At 47.0% G+C, this 19027-nt stretch overlaps 1 protein-coding gene across 1 annotated transcript in view; it reads left to right on the top strand.

Moving 5' to 3' along the window:
- Positions 1-19027, top strand: part of Cnn3 (calponin 3) — a 41977-nt gene that overhangs the window by 13600 nt on the left and 9350 nt on the right. The window contains exons 2-3 of the mRNA XM_004663962.3: positions 17920-18041; positions 18262-18328. Coding sequence (XP_004664019.1) covers positions 17920-18041; positions 18262-18328 — 189 coding nt within the window. The remainder of the gene's footprint in view (positions 1-17919; positions 18042-18261; positions 18329-19027) is intronic.

Genomic DNA, 19027 nt, shown 5'->3' with positions numbered 1-19027 from the left:
GAAGTGGGCTGAGAAAGCAGCTTATAGTAGTTAAACAGATTCTCTTCAGTAGATACCTCCTGTTTGCCAGTGAGCCAATAGGAAAAGACCCCACCCACTGAGAGCTCCCTCTTGTGAAAGTAGAAGTTCCTCTGAAAAAAAAAAAAAATCCACTAAACCTGAGAATACCACTAAAGGAAGGGGTTCTAAGCCTGAAAGCAAATGCCTATGAAAGTGGTCCTCGCCACCACCAGGGTCAGCCCAGAAGGCAGAGGCTGCTCACTGTGGTCCCAGGGGGCTAGCGTACATCTCAAGCCAGCTGAACTTAGCAGTGTTGTCCCTGTGGGACTGGTTTTGCAAGCCTAATAGTTAACAAGAGTGGGGGGGTCATGAGGCTTGTGCCAAGGTTTCCGAAGGCAGCTGAAGGCAGGCAGTGTGTTGGCCACCTCAGTTTTCCTACAAGGAGGCCCTGAAAAACTGTGGAGGTGAAACCTACCTTATAGAGAAGACCCCAGGATGTCCCATAGACCAGGACCACAGGACGCCGCTGAAGAACATTGCCTGCACAGAGTGGAGCTGGCCCACAGGAGAGGCTGCGTGTGCTGCAGCCAGCGGAGCTGGAGGGGCGTGGCGCTTATCAAGGCAGGTGAACCTCGAATGTGGGACATGCAGCTGTGGAACGTGGTGTTTGCCCTGCTGGGCTCAGCTCTTACTTTGGTCTAACTCCTCCATTTTGGAATGGTGATGTGTCATGGTATGCTGGAATTATATGAGAATTATGATTTTATAGGACCTCACAGTAAAAAGATTGCCTTGAATCTCAGAAGAGACAGGATTTTTAAACAGTGTTGGTACTTTTTGAAGATGATTAAATTTGTGTTATGAGTTGGTCATGAGCCTATGGAAACAAACAGTTTAAGGTTATGGTGAAAAGTGATATGTTGAGGGTTGGAGAGATGGCTTAGTGGTTAAGGTGCTTGCCTTTGAAGCCTAAGGACCTATGTTTGACTCCTCACGTCCCACGTAGACCAGACGCACAAAGTGATGCAAGTGTGCAATGTCACACATGTGCACAAGGTGGCACACGTGACTGGAGTTTGATTTCAGTGGTTGAGGCCCTGGCACACCAATTCTTTATCTCTCTCTCTCTCTCTCTTGTAAAGTAAATAAATAAAAAATAAAAAGGCCAGTCTTTTGTGTCAGTAATGAATGTACACAGACATTTTCACCCTATTCCCTACAACAGTTGTTTACAAAAACCTTTACATTGTATTGTGTAGTATGAGTAATCTAAGACGATTTAAAGACAAGTATTCAGGGGTGGGACTGGAGAAGTAGCTCAGTGGTAGAGGGCCTGTTTGGCATGCATGAGGCCCTAGGTTCCACTCCCAGCACCCCCCCCCCCCACACACGATGGGGGCTGTGCATAGGTTATTTACAAATACTATTTAAAATAGAATTTTATGTAATAAACCTGAATTTTGGAGTCTTTTGGTCATGTGTGGGGTGGGGGAGTTCCTGAAACCTGTTCCCCATGGGTAGTGAGGGCAGCTATTGAATTTGAAGAGGAAAGTTTTCTAGCATCTGGGTAGGAGCGACCAGCAAAGCCGAGCTAGAAGGTTGACATTTAGCAAGTTCTTAAAGTGTACGTGAATTAACGTGGGCACTTCACAGCAGTCCAGTGACGGGAAAGCCACCGGGGGTCTCTAGTTTAGCAGAGGACACTTAGTGCTTGTCCAGGTGCCTGAGCAGTCACGTCCCAGAGCTTCCTCCTTTTAATCCCAGGCCAGAGCACAGGAAGAATTGACATCTTTCAAAGGACAGAAAAGGGAACTGAGCCTGGAGAGGGGAGGCCTGGGCCAGAAGCCAGAGGCCACAGTCCTTTAATGAGATGCAGAGGGAAAGATGGAGGGGCTCCAGCAAGGCCGGCCGGAGGAAGACCAGGGAGAGGCATTTGGGCTGTTTGTTGGCTGAAAGCTCACTGGTGACCTTGCGAGCAAGTTTCCAGGGTGAACAGAGGAGCCCTGATGAAGGACAGGAGTGGTTGGCGTGGCCTGAGAGAAGCAGGTCAGTGTTGAAACCCAGCAGCAGGTTTGCTCAGACGTGCCCTTGTTTGCAGGCAGGAGCGAAGCCTGCGCCTGGTGAAAACATTCCATTCAGTAATGGAAGGCGGAGGGTGGGAGCAAGAGTGGGGGGGGGGGTGAGCCAGCCAGAAGGGAGACCCCCAAACCCAGAGCTGATGTGGATCAGATCTCTCCTTTCTCTTGCTGGTGTTGCTTTTAAGTGAAGTGGAGGGTCACTTGACCCCTGATCTTTTTAAATTTATTTATTAGTTATGGACACACATAAACAGCACATGTTGGTACCATCCTTTCCCCCATCCCTGCCTCTTTTCCAAAGCGACCTTCCTCGTTGGGGGTGCAGGTCATCTCCATGGCACTTGTGTTAAGCCCTGATCTAGTTGTCCGGAGGAGTGTATGAGATCTGATGGCATTAGGCAGCAGGGAGAGGAAGGTGGTCTGGGCTGAGACCCATGTGCGGGGTATACTGTTTGCCAAGGTCCCTTTGCGGCCTGGGCACTTGTTCTCTCTGTGTGCCTTCCGCTCGCCCCTGCTCAGGGTGTGGGGGGGAAACCACGGTTACCATGTTTATGCCTGGCAGTCTGGAACATCATCTCCAGGAGACCCCTGTGCTGGGGCATAACACTGGGGAACTGTGCAGTTCCCCGGGGACTCGCTCTTCCCCTCTTTACGTGCTCAGAGTGAATGACAGTCATGTAAACTGTGGGATTGCCTTTATTGTCAGGGTGGGGGTGTCCTGTGGCTTCATCATGGTGGGGGGGTTGTCTTTGTAAAGGAACTCTGAATCTTGTGACCCACCTCCTGCTTCATTGTGGTGTGTAAGAAGTTGTGTCTGTGTGCATCCAGCCTGTGTGGTCATTTGTGAGGGCTTGGTGGCAGGCAGGTGTTTGGACCTAATGCTGAGTTTATCTTTTTGTCACAGTATCACATTAAAGAGAAGTTAACCCACATCTTTTACTTAGAGACCTAACGAGTGCCTGCGTCCTCACATGTCATTTCATGAGGCACTGCAGCACTTAAAAAAAAAAACAAAAAAAAAAACAGGGAAATAGGAAATTCCATCCTGTTATTTAATGGAAACTTCATATCCTCTTAACATTCATGGAGGGATAAAAAAGATGGTGCTGACTTGCACAGTTAATAGATTTGTGAGTTTGAGGCAGCCTCTGTCCTGCCTTTGAAGTTAGGCATTTCAGCTCTGCACCTGGTTCTGTAAGGCTGGCTTTCTCAGATAGATGGGGACTCCATTGTAGTAAGCAAAAAATAAGAAGGCATTCATGGTCAGTGATACAGATCTGGGTCCCCAGGAGGAGTTCCTGAGTTACCGTAGGGCTTACTGAAATACTGAGGTTCCCTTTCTACCTCTCTCCCTCTCTCTCCCCGCCCCACCCCGTGGTCCCCAGCCTCACGGGAGGTAGGAACAGTGTGGCATTTGGGTTACTTTGGGGTCGGCAAATGGGAGCACTTGGGTAACTGAGGCTGTTCACGTGGGAGTGATGAGGGCTTCCCAGGACAGCATGGTACACAGGCTTCTGTACCAGGCTTTTCTTTTGGGTCCATGATGGTGTGAAGTGGAATCCATATTTGGTGGTTTGAGTTAGGTGTCCACATAAACTTACAAGTTTTCAATGCTTGGTTCCCAGCTGATGGCAATTTGGGAGGTGGAGCCTTGTTGGAGGAGGTGTGTCACTTACCAGAGGGGGTGGACCTCGAGGCTTATCAGACTCTCAGTTTGCTGATGTTCGTCCTCTTGTGCTGCGGCGTTCCACCTGCTATGGCAGAGGTGATGTCCATCCTCTGCTCATGCCACCCTTTCAAACCTTGCCATCATGGAGCTCAACCCCCACACACACTCTAAGCCAAAATTAACCCTTTCTTCCCATAAGCTGCTTGTGGTTGGGTGTTTCATCCCAATTATGAGGTTTTTTTTTTATCTCTGCAGCACATGCCTTCCTCAAATCACAGAAGACAGGCGGCTGGAGAGATGGCTTAGCAGTTTAGGCACTTGTCTACAAAACCTAAGGACCCAAGTTCAATTCCCCTGTACCCACATAAGCCAGATACATAGATGGTTGCATGTGTCTGGAGGCTAGAGGTCCTGGTGCACCCATCCTCCCTCTCTCTCTCTCTCTCTCTCTCTCTCTCTCTCTCTCTCTCTCTCTCCCTCCATATATATATATATATATATATATATATATATATATATCTGCCTCTTTCTGTCTCTTGCTCTCTGTCAAGTAAATAAATAAATAAAATTATTTTTTTTAAAAATCACAAGAGACAACTGCCACCAGGCAGCCACCAGCTCCGGTGCCGCGTGGTGTGGGGCAGGCTCTCGTGTTGCTTTGTTCTGGAAAGGCCGGTGCTTGGGAACCTGGACAGCAGCAAAGAGCTAGTGCCCGAGGGTCAGGCTGGGTGTGGGGCTGCGTATATCCAGCAGTGGGATAGAGAAAATCAAAACTCCAAAAGTGTCTCCGTTTTCCTCCATTTGAGCTGCAGGTCTCAGCGTGGGATCTGCTTTTAGCAAAGTAGACAGAGCTCTAAAACTCACCCAGGTGGCCCCTTTCCAGAAAGGAGGGGTAGGTCAGCTTCCTGTGCTTCCTTTCCTGTGGGTTTTTGGTCCATTTCCCTGGGTCTTTGTCATGGATCTGTCCTTCCGGTGGCATTCAGCATCAGTCAACTCCCTCTTCTAGAGGACTTCCATCTAATTTTTTAAAAAATTTGTTTCAGAGGGGAAGACAGCGAGAGTGTGTAGTGGTATTCCAGAGCCTCACCACTGCAAATACAAACCGCACATGCATGCATCACTTTGTGCATCTGGCTTTATATGGGCACTGGGGAATCGAACCTGGACCATCAGGTTTTCCAAACAAGTGCCTTATACCACTGAGCCATCTCACCAGCCGTATCTAGTACTTAGATGGTAGCTGTCCTGTCTTCCCTAACCCCCAGGTCCCTTCTGGGTTGTGGCTGTGACTGACTGACTGACTGATTCGTTGAGGTAGGCTAGCTCTCTAGACCCCTTGTTATCCTCCTGTTTCAGCCTCCAAGCGCTAGGCTTATACATGGGCCACCATGCCTGCCTGTATCTGAATTTTCTAATCTTTTTATCACCCAGTTTGATCCTTCTAAAATCCTACAACAATTCCCCATGCCCTCTTCTAGAATACCTCCGTCCATGTGGATCACAGTCACCGCACAGATATGTATTTAATCTGTCAGATCCCCTTGAGATATTTCTTGACTTCTGAGTCTGTCTCTAAGTCCTGTTTTGGTCTGTGTGATAACGTGATGAAGCTGACAAGCCACCTCCCTGCACAAGGCTTCGAATCCTTGTTTGCCAAGTGGGTTTTATTTTATATGAAGTAGAGTGATAACAAAGGCAAAAACATTCATAGTTCCCATGCTCCTTTCACACTTATTTCTTGTAAATAATGCTTTTATTGGCAACCTCATGGGGCTTTTGTAATACCAGGAAAGAATTAGTTTAACATCATCCATTCACTGAGTAACTTGGGGCAGGATTTTAGGTATACCTTGAATAATTTGTTTATTATACTAAATAAGATCTTTCTAGGGCTTCTTGATCGTTCATTACAAAAACAGAAATGAATAGGTCTGAACAGGAGCCTCGGGTCCTCATCACTTCCCACTCCCCTGCCTTGGCTGAGTCACGTGGGCCTGCTGTTCCTGGCTGACTCTGGCTTCCAGGGCTGCTATGAACAGCAAACAAGTCCCTCTGAGATCACTAGATTGGAGACGTGACACCCATAAAATGCAGCAGCATTCACAGGCAGATCCCTTTCAGTAACGCCATAGAGTTTTAAGTCAGAGGCAGTTCCCAGGTCTGGAAATGCTCTCCAAGGAGAGTCACTGTGTGAGTACAGCTGTACACAAGACATGAAGTTCTGGGGTACCGAGATGTGCAAGAGCCTGCCCTCTCCCACCCCCAAGGAAGGGGCCTGGGCAGGTGTTCTTGGACATGCTTTGTGTGTCTTGCTGGCTGCTGGTGACAGCGGCTCCCCCAGCATCTGTATGCTCAGCAGAAGTCCCACCAGCACAGCCAGGCTCTCTTGCCTCTAATAGAAACCTCTTGGGGCAGGTGGGGGGGGAGCAAGAGGGGAAAGAGTAGGTCTCTCTTTAGATTCTCTTTTGTTTTTTCTAGGTAGGGGCTTTGCTCTAGCCTGGGCTGACCTGGAATTCACTCTGTAGTCTCAGGGTGGTGGTGAACTCACAGCAATCTTCCTACATCTGCCTCCCAAGTGCTTGTATTAAAGGGGTGCCCCATCACGTCCAGCAAGATTCTTAGTACTCTTCACCAAGTGAGATGTTTGCATCCTTGTTCACTGCTGTTTGAATCTCAGAGTGTTCTGGGCACCCAGCCTCCGTACTCTGTATTTAGAGTTGAACTTTCAAAGTCCACCTCTAACTCTCTGTGTCCTAAACTTCATAGTCTGAAGATCATCACCATAGAAGCCAAAGACTTTGTGTTTGCTCTGCGTTCTAACATTTGTGGTGGTGTGTGTTAGGCAGTAGATCAGCTCCCCCTAATTGCTGTTAAAGAGTTTACCCCTCGTCAGTTCCATGGTGTTTATACATCAAGTCACATTGTCTTGCAGTTGAATCCATCTGTTCTCCAAAGTCTCATGTGTTAAAGCTTGGTTGCCATAAGGAGGTGGTGGAAATGGTAGGAGGTGAGACTTAATGGAAGGAAGTGACGTCATTGAGGTGTGTCCTTAAGGCTAGAACAGGTCACAGCCCCCTCCGCTCTCTCCTTTTCTTCCCGGCTATCCTGAGGTGAGCAGTTCCCTCTGCCCCATCTTCTCTGCCATGGTGTTCAGCCTTGCCACAGGCCCAAGGCAACAGGGCTCAAGCAAGCCTGGGCTGAAACGGTGAGCCCCGAAAAACCTTATCCTGGTAAATTGTCTAAGGTATTTTGTCATAGCAATGGTAAGCAACACACCATGTGTTTATGGAGAATAACTGAGTGTCACCAGGGGACACATTGATCTAATGGTCTGGCCTTAGGTGCTTTTCTGTGTCACTGTTTACCTGCTGCTTCCAATGTATTAATCAGGTTTGTACTATAGAAAGATTTCTGGGTTCGACACTGTAGAAGAGTGCAACCCTCCTGCCACCGTTCTAAAGGTAAAGTCATTTTCTCTAGAATTCCTCCCTGTGAGAGACAGGCCTGGTTTTCAGAGGAGTTACTTCACCCTTTCCTTGGCAATCTGAAAAGTAAGAGAATTTGGAGTGTAACAACATTGTAATTACAGAGGAGAGCTTGGGCAAAGACAGCCAGCCGCAGGCAGGAGCGCCAAGATGGGCGGCGGGGTGGACAGTGGAGAAGGTCAGCGTGCAGGACCAGCTGCTCCGTTGGGGAGCTTCCTGCGTCAGTGTGGACAGCAGGCAGGTCACCGAGGCACAACCCCCGCACCAGGCTGTGTGACTGAAATATGCTGGCTAGGCTGGGAGAACATGCCTGCCGCCCAGCACTCGGGAGGCTGAGGCAGGAGGATCACGTACTCTTGGCCAACCCAGGTTATGTGTGAGCTCAGCACTAGCCTGGGCTACTACGTGTATGAGGTCTGATGTGTAGCAAGTGTTGGGATGGGGTCCTCTACCTGTGGCGCAGGCTTCCTCCTTATGCTGGCCTTGAGAGAAGATGGAGGCCTTTCTGGAGAAAGAAGGTGAGGGTAACCAGTGTTAATAAATGTTAAGTCTCACTAGAATTGAGAGCTGATTGCTGAAGTTTGGCTTCAAAAGCATGTGAACTTTGGTCTGTTGTAGCCCCGGTTTGAATACTTTAAAACTTTGCACACGGGCTGGAGAAATGGCTTAGCGGTTTAGTGCTTGCCTGTGAAGCCTAAGGACCCTGGTTCAAGGCTTGATTCCCCAGAACCCATATAAGCCAAATGCACAAGGTGGCACATGCATCTGGAGTTCGTCTGAAGTGGCTGGAGGCCCTAGCGTACCCATTCATTCTCTCTCTCTCTCTCTCTCTCTCTCTCTCTCTCTACGTCTTTCACTCTCTGTCTGTCATTCTCAAATAAATAAATAAAAACTTTGCACAGGTATTTACATGCTTATGTGATCCATTGTGGGAGAGGTTTAACCCAGGTGAGAGCTGTCAAAGCCTTGGTTGTGCTTGTCTAGGCACCAAGATAGCAAGTGATAATGAAAGAAAGGGAATTTCGGGCGTTTTGATGTTTGACATGGACATCAATCTCATTCCTGTTTTGAGATTACGTTTTGGCCTTCATTGTCTTAGACAACCTTCATTTTAAATGACTTGTTAAGCTTGTATTTATTTATTTGAGAGAGAGAGAGAATGGGCATACCAGGGCCTGTAGCCACACTGCAAACCAACTCCAGATGCATGCACTACCTTGCTCATCTGCCTTATGTGGGTCCTGGGGAATTGAACCTGAATCCTTAGGATTAACAGGCAAGTGCCTTCACTGGTAAGCGATTTCTCCAGCCCTCAACCTTTATTTTAAATATGTTTTTTTTCTTGAAAATATCTTTAACACATTATATGAAGTGTTATTAGTCTTTACTAGAATGGAAGCTTTTAGAGCAGAGTCTTTGCCTTTGAACCATGCTTTGGATATATGGAGGATAAAATGAGGGAGGAATAGAGAAGCTGGAAGGAGAATCCAGAAAATGCTTAAAAGAGATGCTGGCCAGGTTTGATATCAATTAGGCATTTTGGAGCAATATTGGATTGTCCTAGTGCCTCACAAACAGCCTTGTGAAAGAGCAGGCATGGCTGAAATCGGGGAGACTATTGCTACTGACTTCCAGAGACACCAACCTGGGATTGTCTGCTTCCTGGTTTTAACAGACTGCAGTAAAGATTTCAGGTGAAGGATAAACATTTGGCCCAACATACCCACCAGTCACATGTCTGCAGATTCAGTCAATTACAGGTCAAAAACACTGGAGGAAACATTATGTCTGTATTAAGCATGTGTAGAGATTTTTAAAAATATATATTGATTTGTACGCAGAGAGAGAGACAGATTGACAGAGACTGACTGGGCACACCAAGGCAAACAAACTCCAGATCCATGTGGCACTCTGTGCATTTGGCTCTACATGCGTACTGGGGACTCAAACTTATGTTGTTAGGCTTTGCAGGCCAGTGCCTTAACCGAGCCATCTCTTCAGGGCCATGTGTAGATCTTTTCATTGTTGTCATTAGTCCTTGGATTGTATAGTATACCACCTATATCTGTCGCATTCCTATTGACGGGCATTATAAGTAACCCAGAGATGATCAAAAGTGCATAGGGTGTACATGGGTTATAGGCAGAGACTTAGCTGGTGGCATTCGTGGGTGTCCGAGAACCAGTCCTCTGCTGTGGTGGACACAGGATGAACCGCTGGTCTTCCTTTCTCAGGGGCCTGGGATTCCGAGCATGCATGGGTGTCAGCCGGCCCTCTTGCAGTTCTGTGATGAGCCGGCCCTCCCCCTAACTCCAGGCTTCTCCATGAAGAGTGAGATTTGTGCCTGGTCAGTTGCTGAGATTTTTGGAAACTGTTTCCCTCTCTAATCTGCCTCCCTTCTTTTTTTTTTTAAATTTTTACTTTTTTAAAAAAATTTTATTAGCATTTTCCATGATTATAAAAAAAACCCATGTTAATTCCCTCCCTCCCCCCCCACTTTCTCCTTTGAAATTCCATTCTCTATCATATTACCTCCCCATAACAATCATTGTACTTACATATATACAATATCAACCTATTAACTGCCTGCCTGCTTGAATGGCAGAAGCGACGCTCTCCCACCTTACTCCGTTCCAGGAGGCCTGGGCTCCGTCATCCCACTGCCTGTCTCCTCTCCTGGGCAGCGCTGCCCCTCCTCGCTTATTCCAGCGCTGGTTATGCGGCGAAGCGTGCACGCTGTCTGGAAGGCTGAACTGGGCACGAGCCTGCCTCGGGAAAGGATGTGATGGGGGCAGGTGGAGGGGGTGTCAAGGGAGGCTTGAATGTTTTAATTATCTCAAGTGTTTCTCACACTGATAATAGAACCTTCTCCAAGTCGTCTTGGACTTTTTCTCTGTCTCCCAGCCCTGTCAGATTTAAAATAAGAAATAAAATTCTGTATGGCCTAGCATTGGAGAGTCCTTAGTTTTTGTAACCTTTATGACTTTTACTATCCACTACAAGACCCGATGTGTTCCCCTTGGGGGGCAGTGTCTCTCCCATGTTGGACATACTTAAGAAGAGTGTATGTTCTACATATTTACATACTAGCTATTTATTTCTTTTCTTATTTTAAGAGAGAGATTGGGTGTACCAAAGCCTCCAGCCACTGTAAATGATCTCCAGACTCATGTGCCACCTGTGCATCTGGCTTACATGGGTACTGGAGCATTGAACCTTGGTCCTTAAGCTTTGCAGGTAAACACCTTAACCATTAAGTCATCTCATTTACCATTTGAGAAAGAGACAGAGAGGGAATAGGTGCACCAGGGTTTCTAGTCATCACAAATGAAGTACAGGTGTATGTGCCACGCCTGTGTGTACGCCTGACTTTACATGGGTACTGGGGAATCAAACCTGGGTTATTCAGTCGCCTAGTAAGCACTTCTCTTAATGTTCATACTCATACATACTCACTTCTGGGATAGAGAAGCTTCTCTTTTCAGAATGTGGTGACCTTTGGTTTGACTCAGGAGGCACCATAGTGCTGAGAAGTGACAGAGGAGTGTCCAGCACTGAAACATCTCTATCACAACCTTTTCAAGGCTCAGGGTTGATTGTGGAAGAGGTGGTGGAAAGAATATAAGAGTCAAAGGAAGGGTAGGTCTACTTACAATGCAGTCTTCTAGACACAAAATAGTCTGAATGTCCATGACCTCACAATGCCTGGTACTGTGTACGTAGGACCCTCATAATAGGAGGAAAAGATGATGACATCAAAATAAAAGGGAGACTAATTGAGAGAGGGAGGGGATATGATGGAGAGTGGATTTCTGAGGGGAAAAGTATAAGAGGGGAGGGAATTATCAGGTTTATTGTCTGTAATGAAAGTTATCAATAAAAAAGTTAAAAAATAGACTTTAAACTGGGTTGTTAGGCTTTGCAGGCAAGTGTCTTAACTGCTGAAGCATTTCGCCTAGCTAATTTTTAAATAAGCAAATATTATAGAAATCTTTAAGTGGGGACTAAGGACAAGCCATGCAGCCGAAAAGAGCTGATCTGAGCTTGAGTTGGAGGGTTCCTTCAAACTGGTCCTCCGAGCAGTCTGGATTGCGAGGCCCAAGGGCAAAGCAGATTACAGAGACCCCCCAGGATGAGCCCTAGATCCCGGAGGACACAAGAAGAAGAGGAAGAGAGATTTGGGGAGTTAGCTCAGTACCCTGGTATGGTCACCATCACTGAAAAACTAACAGAGAAAGAAAGAACAGTTGAAGGTGCCAGGGGAGTGAGGGCAGAGTGGCGGGGAAGATGAAGGTATATGGGAAGGTGGGGTGCCCACCCAGTCCCTGGGTGGTCTTGTTCTCCTTCCTTCTTTCTTTGCCCTTGTTTGTATTTGCAGGTGGACAGGACCCTTGGGGGCTTCGTGAGGAGGCTCCAACAGGTGTGGCCACACACAGCTTTCCTCAGCTTCAGGGTCTTCATTTGTGCTTTGAGATGATCAGTGGGGAGGCTGTTCTGGCCTCTTGGGAAGGAAGGAGTCCTGCATAAAGAAAGGGGCTGGGGCTGGAGAGATGGCTTAGCGGTTAAGCGCTTGCCTGTGAAGCCTAAGGACCCCGGTTCGAGGCTCGGTTCCCCAGGTCCCACGTTAGCCAGATGCACAAGGGGGCGCACACGTCTGGAGTTCGTTTGCAGAGGCTGGAAGCCCTGGCGCGCCCATTCTCTCTCTCTCCATCTGTCTTTTGCTCTGTGTCTGTCGCTCTCAAATAAATAAATAAAAATATTTAAAAAAAAAAAAAAAAGAAAGGGGCTGTCTCTGACCTTGGAAGAACCAGGCCTGAGACAGAAAATTGTAGAAAGTAACTTAGGAATGTCAAGAAACGTAAATCATGAAGACAAGTAAGGAAAATGATGTTTATAAACAACTTGGAGGAGTGAATTTTTTTTTCCTCGCAAATGACAGCAGAATTTCCGTGAGGTACTAATGAGGTGAATATATATAAATTTTTTCTTAATTTTTCAGGTCAGCATTCAAAGTAAGGGGTTTTGCTGTGGCATCTTCATGCAAATGCATCCTGTTTTGTACTAACTTAGCCCCATCCCCCACTACCCTCCCTGTGCCACTGACCAGTTCTGTGCCTGCCTCCAAATAACCCCGTTCTGCTTTCTGTCATACGTGTCCCGTTACCCCCTTTTCCCCCTTAAGAGCTCTTCAGCCTCTGGTGATCCCCTTTCTGATGTCACAACAAGCACACATTTCAGTGTGCTCCTCGTATGAGAGAAGACATGAGGTGTTTGTCTTTCTGAGTCCAGCTTTTTTCACTTAACATGACGTCTGTTCCATCCGCTTGCCTGCAGATGTAGTGTTTCTTACTGCTGAGCAGGGTTCCATGGTGGGCAGGTACCACGTTTTCTTTGTTCTGTTCATCTGTGGATGGACATCCGTAGGGTGCTTGCACTGCCTGGTTACTGTGAAAAGACCGCAGTAAACATGGGTGTGCAAATATGTCTGGAGAATATAGTCTTAAGAGTCCTTTGGAGTACCTTGGTGGTATAGATGGCCTAATATGGTAGTTTAGTTTTAGGTTTTTGAGGAACCCCCCCATACTCATTTCCATAGTAGCTATAAAAGTCTACACTCCTACCAGCAGTGTACAGGGCTTCTCTCCCCCACCCATCCTCACCAGCAGTTGTCATTTGTTTTCTTGGTGATTCTGACTGGGGTAACTTGGAACTAGAAATTTTTTTTTAAATATTTTTTTAAATTTATTTATTTATTTGAGAGCGACAGACACAGAGAGAAAGACAGATAGAGGGAGAGAGAGAGAATGGGCGCGCCAGGGCCTCCAGCCTCTGCAAACGAACTCCAGACGCGTGCGCCCCCTTGTGCACCTGGCTAACGTGGGACCTGGGGAACCGAGCCTCGAACCAGGGTCCTTAGGCTTCACAGGCAAGTGCTTAACCGCTAAGCCATCTCTCTAGCCCTTTTTTTAAAATATTTTTTTAATTAATTTACTTGAGAGCGACAGACACAGAGAGACAGATAGAGGGAGAGAGAGAGAATGGGCGGAACTAGAAATTTTAAAACCGCATTTCCCTGATAGCCAAGAAGGAGGCTGAGCTTTTTTTTTTTTTTTTTAAATTTTAGTTTTTGAGGTAGGGTCTCACTGTGGTCCAGGCTGACCTGGAATTCTTTATGTAGTCTCAGGGTAGCCTCGATCTCATGGTGATCCTCCTACCTCTGCCTCCAAAGTGCTGGGATTAAAGGCACACGCCACCATGCCTGGCTTTTTTTTCTTTTTTGAGGTAGGGTCTCGCTCTAGCCCAGGCTGACCTGGAACTCACTATGGAGTCTCAGGGTGGCCTTGAACTCACAGGGATCTTCCTACCCCTGCCTCCCGAGTGCTGGCATTAAAGGTGTGTGCCACCATGCCCGGCCCTGAGCTGTTTGTTCAAGTATTTATTGGCCATTTGTATTTCATCTTGTGGTGTGTATGGTTGTGTGTGGGGGGGGGGGGTGCACATGCGGAGGTCGGGGACAACTTTGAGGTGTTGGTCCTCGCCCTTGACTTTTTGTTAGACAGGGTCTCTGTTCACAGCTCTACTGTGAATGCTGGGGTAGCTAGTCCCCCACCTTTGGGAGTCTCCTGACCCCCCACCTCCCATGAGGCCGTATGTGGGTGTTGGGGACCTGAATGCTGGTTGTAAGGCTTATACAGCAGTGGCTGGCCGGCGCTGGGGGAACTTGGCTTAAGTCACCATGCGAGGCCTTGAGTTCCGTGCATCCGCCCTGGGGAGTCTCGTGTTCTCTGCTCTGTGCAGCAGTCAGCTGGCCCAAGCGTTTGGCAGAATCTCACCACTGCTCTGCTGAGAAGTTCCTTCCTTTGACTTATTTGTGTCAGGTCAGATGTGCCATCCCTTTGTGTCTGGTACATGTACCAAGTCTGGACAATGAAACATAAATACTTTAATAAACAGTCTTGTTTGGTGTAAAAGCCATCACTGTATCCGGTTCTTTTTTAAGTCCCTATAAATATATTTTCATCTCTACATTTGAAAAAGCAAAAACATGGGCTGAAGAGATGGCTTAGCAATTAAGGCGTTTGCCTGCAAAGCCAGTGGACCTCGGTTCAGGCCCCACGTAAGCCAGATGCACAAGGGAGCACATATGTCTGCAGTTCGTTTGCAGTGGCTGGAGGCCCTGGCGCGCCCATTCTCTGTCTCCCTCTGTCTGCCTCTCTCCCCCCCCCATAAATAAATAAATAAATAAATAAATAAATAAATAAATAAATAAATAAATAAATAAGGTACATATTTAAATGTTCTTCCAAACAAGGCCTCACTGTGTAGTCCAGGCTAGCCTCAAGCTCATGCCTCCTGTCTCCCCCCTCCCCCCCCCGCCCCCGAGTGCTGGGGTTGTAGACATGCCGTGTCCCTTTCCGATTCTGATTAGACACGTTGTGTAGGCAGCTAGAGTAGGAAGTCTTCCTGGTGTATGGACAGGAACTGGATCAGAAGTTAGAAGAATTAACCAAGGACCCCTGTGAAGACCAGTCAAGAAGCCAAGACAGACTCCTCCTACAGTAGCTAAACTTGCATTCCAGGCTGTAGAAATGCATCTCTCTGCAGACAGTGACTTTGGTTTTGAGACAATTCAGCTCACCTTTAGAATTTGCCCTCCACAGCTAGTGCTTGGCAAGGAGTTAGGGAGTGGTCCTGCCCTTTGCTGCTCTCCCACCCACTCCTCTGGTTTGCAGAGTTTCCAGCCACCTGAAACAAGCTTCAAGTGGGACATTTCAGTCAAGATTTAATCATTTGTCCAGTAGGTTTTTATTCTACTCTATAAAGGTGCCATGCGTGAATTTTATGTTAAAGTTTGGATGAGATGAATTATCCAAGAATGCTTATGTGGCGTGTGAGAGGAGGCCTGGCTGTTTCCTGCTCATACGAGGTGTCCCTTTGGCAAAAGCATCCAGTCCTGTCTTCTCTGCTGCCCCATCCAGACACCGACCTGTGTCACCCAAACTGGCAGGAAATAAAAAATAAACATTATTTTCAGAGAATGAGGGCATACAAGCTTGCCACACATTAAGATAGCTTTACATTATGCCTGAGATAGATATCTTTTTGGTATTTTTTTTTTCTATTCAATCATTTATCCAGGCTTTTTGTTATTTTTCAAGGTAGGGTCTCACTTTAGCCCAGACTTAACCTGGCATTCACTCACTCACTCTGGAGGCACAGTCTGGCCTTGAAGTCAGCGAGCGGTTCTACCTCAGCCTTACAAGTGCTGGGATTACAGGCACGAGCCACCACGCCTGACTCTGAGCTATCTTTTCTAAACTAGCTTCCAGGCCAAATTTGATCCATGGAACATTGCACTGTTAGCTTAATATGAAAATAAAAACTTGTTGGATTTCCTTTTATAATCCTGGTTACGTGAAGTGGGTAGTTGACATGAACTATCCATTATTTGGTGAAGCGATTTCTCTAATTCTGGAATGGGGTGTGCAGGACACGCCATAAGCTTTGAAACCCTCAGCTGTTTGCCTCAGGGCGGCTTCACCCCTGGTGACAGATGGGGGGAGGCACCTGCAAGCATCTGGAGTGCTCTCATTGTGCCCCAGGGGCCTCTCAGGGGAGGGCACAGGCCTTAGAGGTGAGCTGGCCTGGCAGGCTTCTTACCTGCCAGCCAGACCCTGCTGACCCCGAGTCTGTCCTGCAAAGACCCCGAGTGCAGCCGGCAGCCTTTCCCAGCTGTGCTTGGATTCTCATGACTGGACAGGCTAGAGTTCTAAGGACCTCCTCGTGACCGAAACGTCAGGCTGCATTTCTTTCCACAATTAAGCCTAATTATGTTTTACAGACAGCAGACATTTCTGCTGTTCATTTCCATTTCCAGCAACACTGTAATTGACGCCAGGCTCCTCCAGGCTTGGCCCAAAGGTGTGGGCTTGGCATTTTTACCTGTGCTGAATGAGAAGACAAAAGGTACATGGTATTCCCTTGTTCTCATCTGTGTTCTTCTGAACAACTCATTGGCCAGTCTGTTTAAGCACCTCAAGACAAGGGAGGAGTAGCTTTAGAACTCAAGCATGTCATTTTTAAAATTTTTAAAAATTATTTTTATCAAACTGGGTGTGGTGGTGCATGCCTTTAATCCCATCACTCGGGAGGCAGAGGTAGGAGGATCACCACAAGTTCAAGACCACCCTGAGACTACATAGTGAATTCCAGGTCAGTCTGAGCTACAGTGAGACCCTACCTCAAAAAAATTTTTTTTAATTCATTTGTTTGCAAGCAGTGGAAGGTGAGAAGGAAAGAGATTAGATGTTCCAGGGCCTCCTGCCACTGCATATGAATTCCAGATGCATGCGCCACTTTGTGCACCTGGCTTTATGTGGGTACTTTACTCGGCGAATTGAACCCAGGTGGTTAAGCTTTACAGACAAGAGCTTTAACCGCTGAGCCATCTCTCCCGCCCACACATGTCATTGTTAATATCTAAATTTTGGTTTAGTGGGCAGAGTTGGCGTGAATGATAATAGCATGGTATCTATGTTTCCCTTATTATAGAAGCTTGCTAGTAAACGTTAACCAGTTTTCTTTCTTTACTGTCTGGTATCGGGTACAGTGCTAGGTACTTGGGAGCAAAAGTGAGTTAAATGTTTTGCCTTCTTCTGAAAAGTCTAAAAGGATAAGACTCCACAAAAAGAATTTCATTAGTGTATTGCACTGAGGAAAGAGTGTGTCTGTGCATGTGGGTACAGCATACAGAACGTATTTTGCTGAATAGAAGGCAGATTCCAGAACTTTAGGCAACAAAACTATTGGAATGATAGGTTTTGGCCAGGTAAGATACTGTGTAAAATAATAGTTGCTTGTGTCAGAATCCTCTTTCCATCTTTCTTTGAACATGGTGGTTGGTGAGTTAATACTTTTAAATTTAAGTCACGGCTGACGCCGCACTCTAGTATTCCGTTTAATCCTCGTCACTGCCTGGATCGTGACCAGGAATCTGTCCGTAGTGTTGGGTATTCTCTCCCTAGTTCTAGCTTCCTCTCCATGTGCCTTTCTTCTCACAATTGACAGTTTCACCAAACACTGATTTTTTAAAAATAATTTATGTGCCTGTGAGTATGCGCATATGCCAGGGCCTTGCACCTCTGCACAACTGCGTACCAGATGTTTGCTTTACTTTTCACATCAGTGAGCAGCCCGGGAATTGAGCCCTCTGGCTGGTACACTTGTCAGGCACCTATAACTGTCGGAGCCATCTTCCCAGCCCATTCACCAAACTTTGTTTTGATTTTATATGTGTGTGTGTGTGTGTGTGTGTGTGTGTGTGTCTACATATATAGGTATATATTTATATATATATATATATATATATATATATATATGGTTTTATTTATTTTATTTTTTGGTTTTTCGAGGCAGGGTCTTACTCTAACCCAGGCTGACCTGGAATTCACTATGTACTCTTAGGCTGGCCTCAAACTCACAGTCATCCACCTGCCTCCCAAGTGCTGGGATTAAAGGCATGGGCCACCAAACATTTATGTTTAGTTTAAGCTGTAACCATCAATTAAGTTCTCCAGTGAGCTCCGGTGTGTGTGCCCGGCTGCCCGTCACAACTGGGCACAGTGGGTGACGGGGACACGGCGCACTTTGTGAGGGAAATGCTCTCAGCGAGGCACTTGTCTTGCAGATTGCCTCCAAGTACGATCACCAGGCAGAGGAAGACCTGCGCAATTGGATAGAAGAGGTGACAGGCATGAGCATTGGCACCAACTTCCAGCTGGGCCTGAAGGATGGCATCATCCTCTGCGAGTAAGTACGGGTCCTTCTGAGGTCCACTTCTGCTCTTCTAGTCCTTTCCACCGGCTTTTATCTTAACACTTGTTCCCAGTCTGGTATGTCGACACTGACATCCTAGATATTCTGTAGATGTGATTAATGTTTTGCTTACTGATCTCAAAGGAGCCAGCTTAATATTCCAGTCCTTGTTTTTGTGTGACCAACAAGGTTTTTCTTGTATTTTGGATTTTAGGCTCATTAACAAGCTACAGCCAGGCTCTGTGAAGAAGGTCAACGAGTCCTCACTGAACTGGCCTCAGGTAACTGCGAAAGGAGCAGCCCCCACTGTTAGAAGATTTGCTTTTTTCTCTTTGTTCAGACAAGGGTCCAATTTTGTCAACTCGGCCGATCGTGATAAAGTTCAGGTTGGCCTAAACTCCTTAGAATCCTCCTGCCTCAGCCTCACGATGGCTGAGATTACCAGTGAGCGCCACCACTTTTGGCCGGTTTCTTCTTAATCTGGTAAAAAGGTCAGTTTTGTTTCTGCATGTATGTGTGGTCTGGTATACGTGTGTGCAGTGTACGCACCGTGCGCAGACATGCAGAGGTCAGAGGAGAATGCCCTTTCCCATTCATCTGTGTCTCCCTGAAATGGAGTCTTACTGATCCCGGAGTCCATTTGCAGTGAGACTAGCCAACCAGTGAACCCCGAAGAGATTCTCCCATCTCAGCTCACACTGGGCCATGGTTCCAAAGGTGCATGGCCGGGCCCAGCTGTTTACATAGGTGCTGTGTATCAAACTCAGTGCAGGTCAGCCCCCCGCACTTGTGTGGCAGGCTCTGTGACTGTCTATGTCTTCAACCCAAGACTTGTTTTTGTTTTTAGTTGCAATTTTAAAATAGATGTTAGGGCTGGGAAGATGGTTCTGCAGTTAAATGCACTTACTTGCAAAGCCTGCAGGCCCCTCATGTTCAGTTCTCCAGTAAAGCCAGATGCATAAAGTGACACATGCATTTGG

Source organism: Jaculus jaculus, chromosome 19, assembly GCF_020740685.1.
Source record: "Jaculus jaculus isolate mJacJac1 chromosome 19, mJacJac1.mat.Y.cur, whole genome shotgun sequence".
Classification (NCBI taxonomy): domain Eukaryota; kingdom Metazoa; phylum Chordata; class Mammalia; order Rodentia; family Dipodidae; genus Jaculus; species Jaculus jaculus.
Note: the sequence above shows the minus strand (reverse complement) of the source record. Positions and strands in the feature narration are given on the sequence as shown.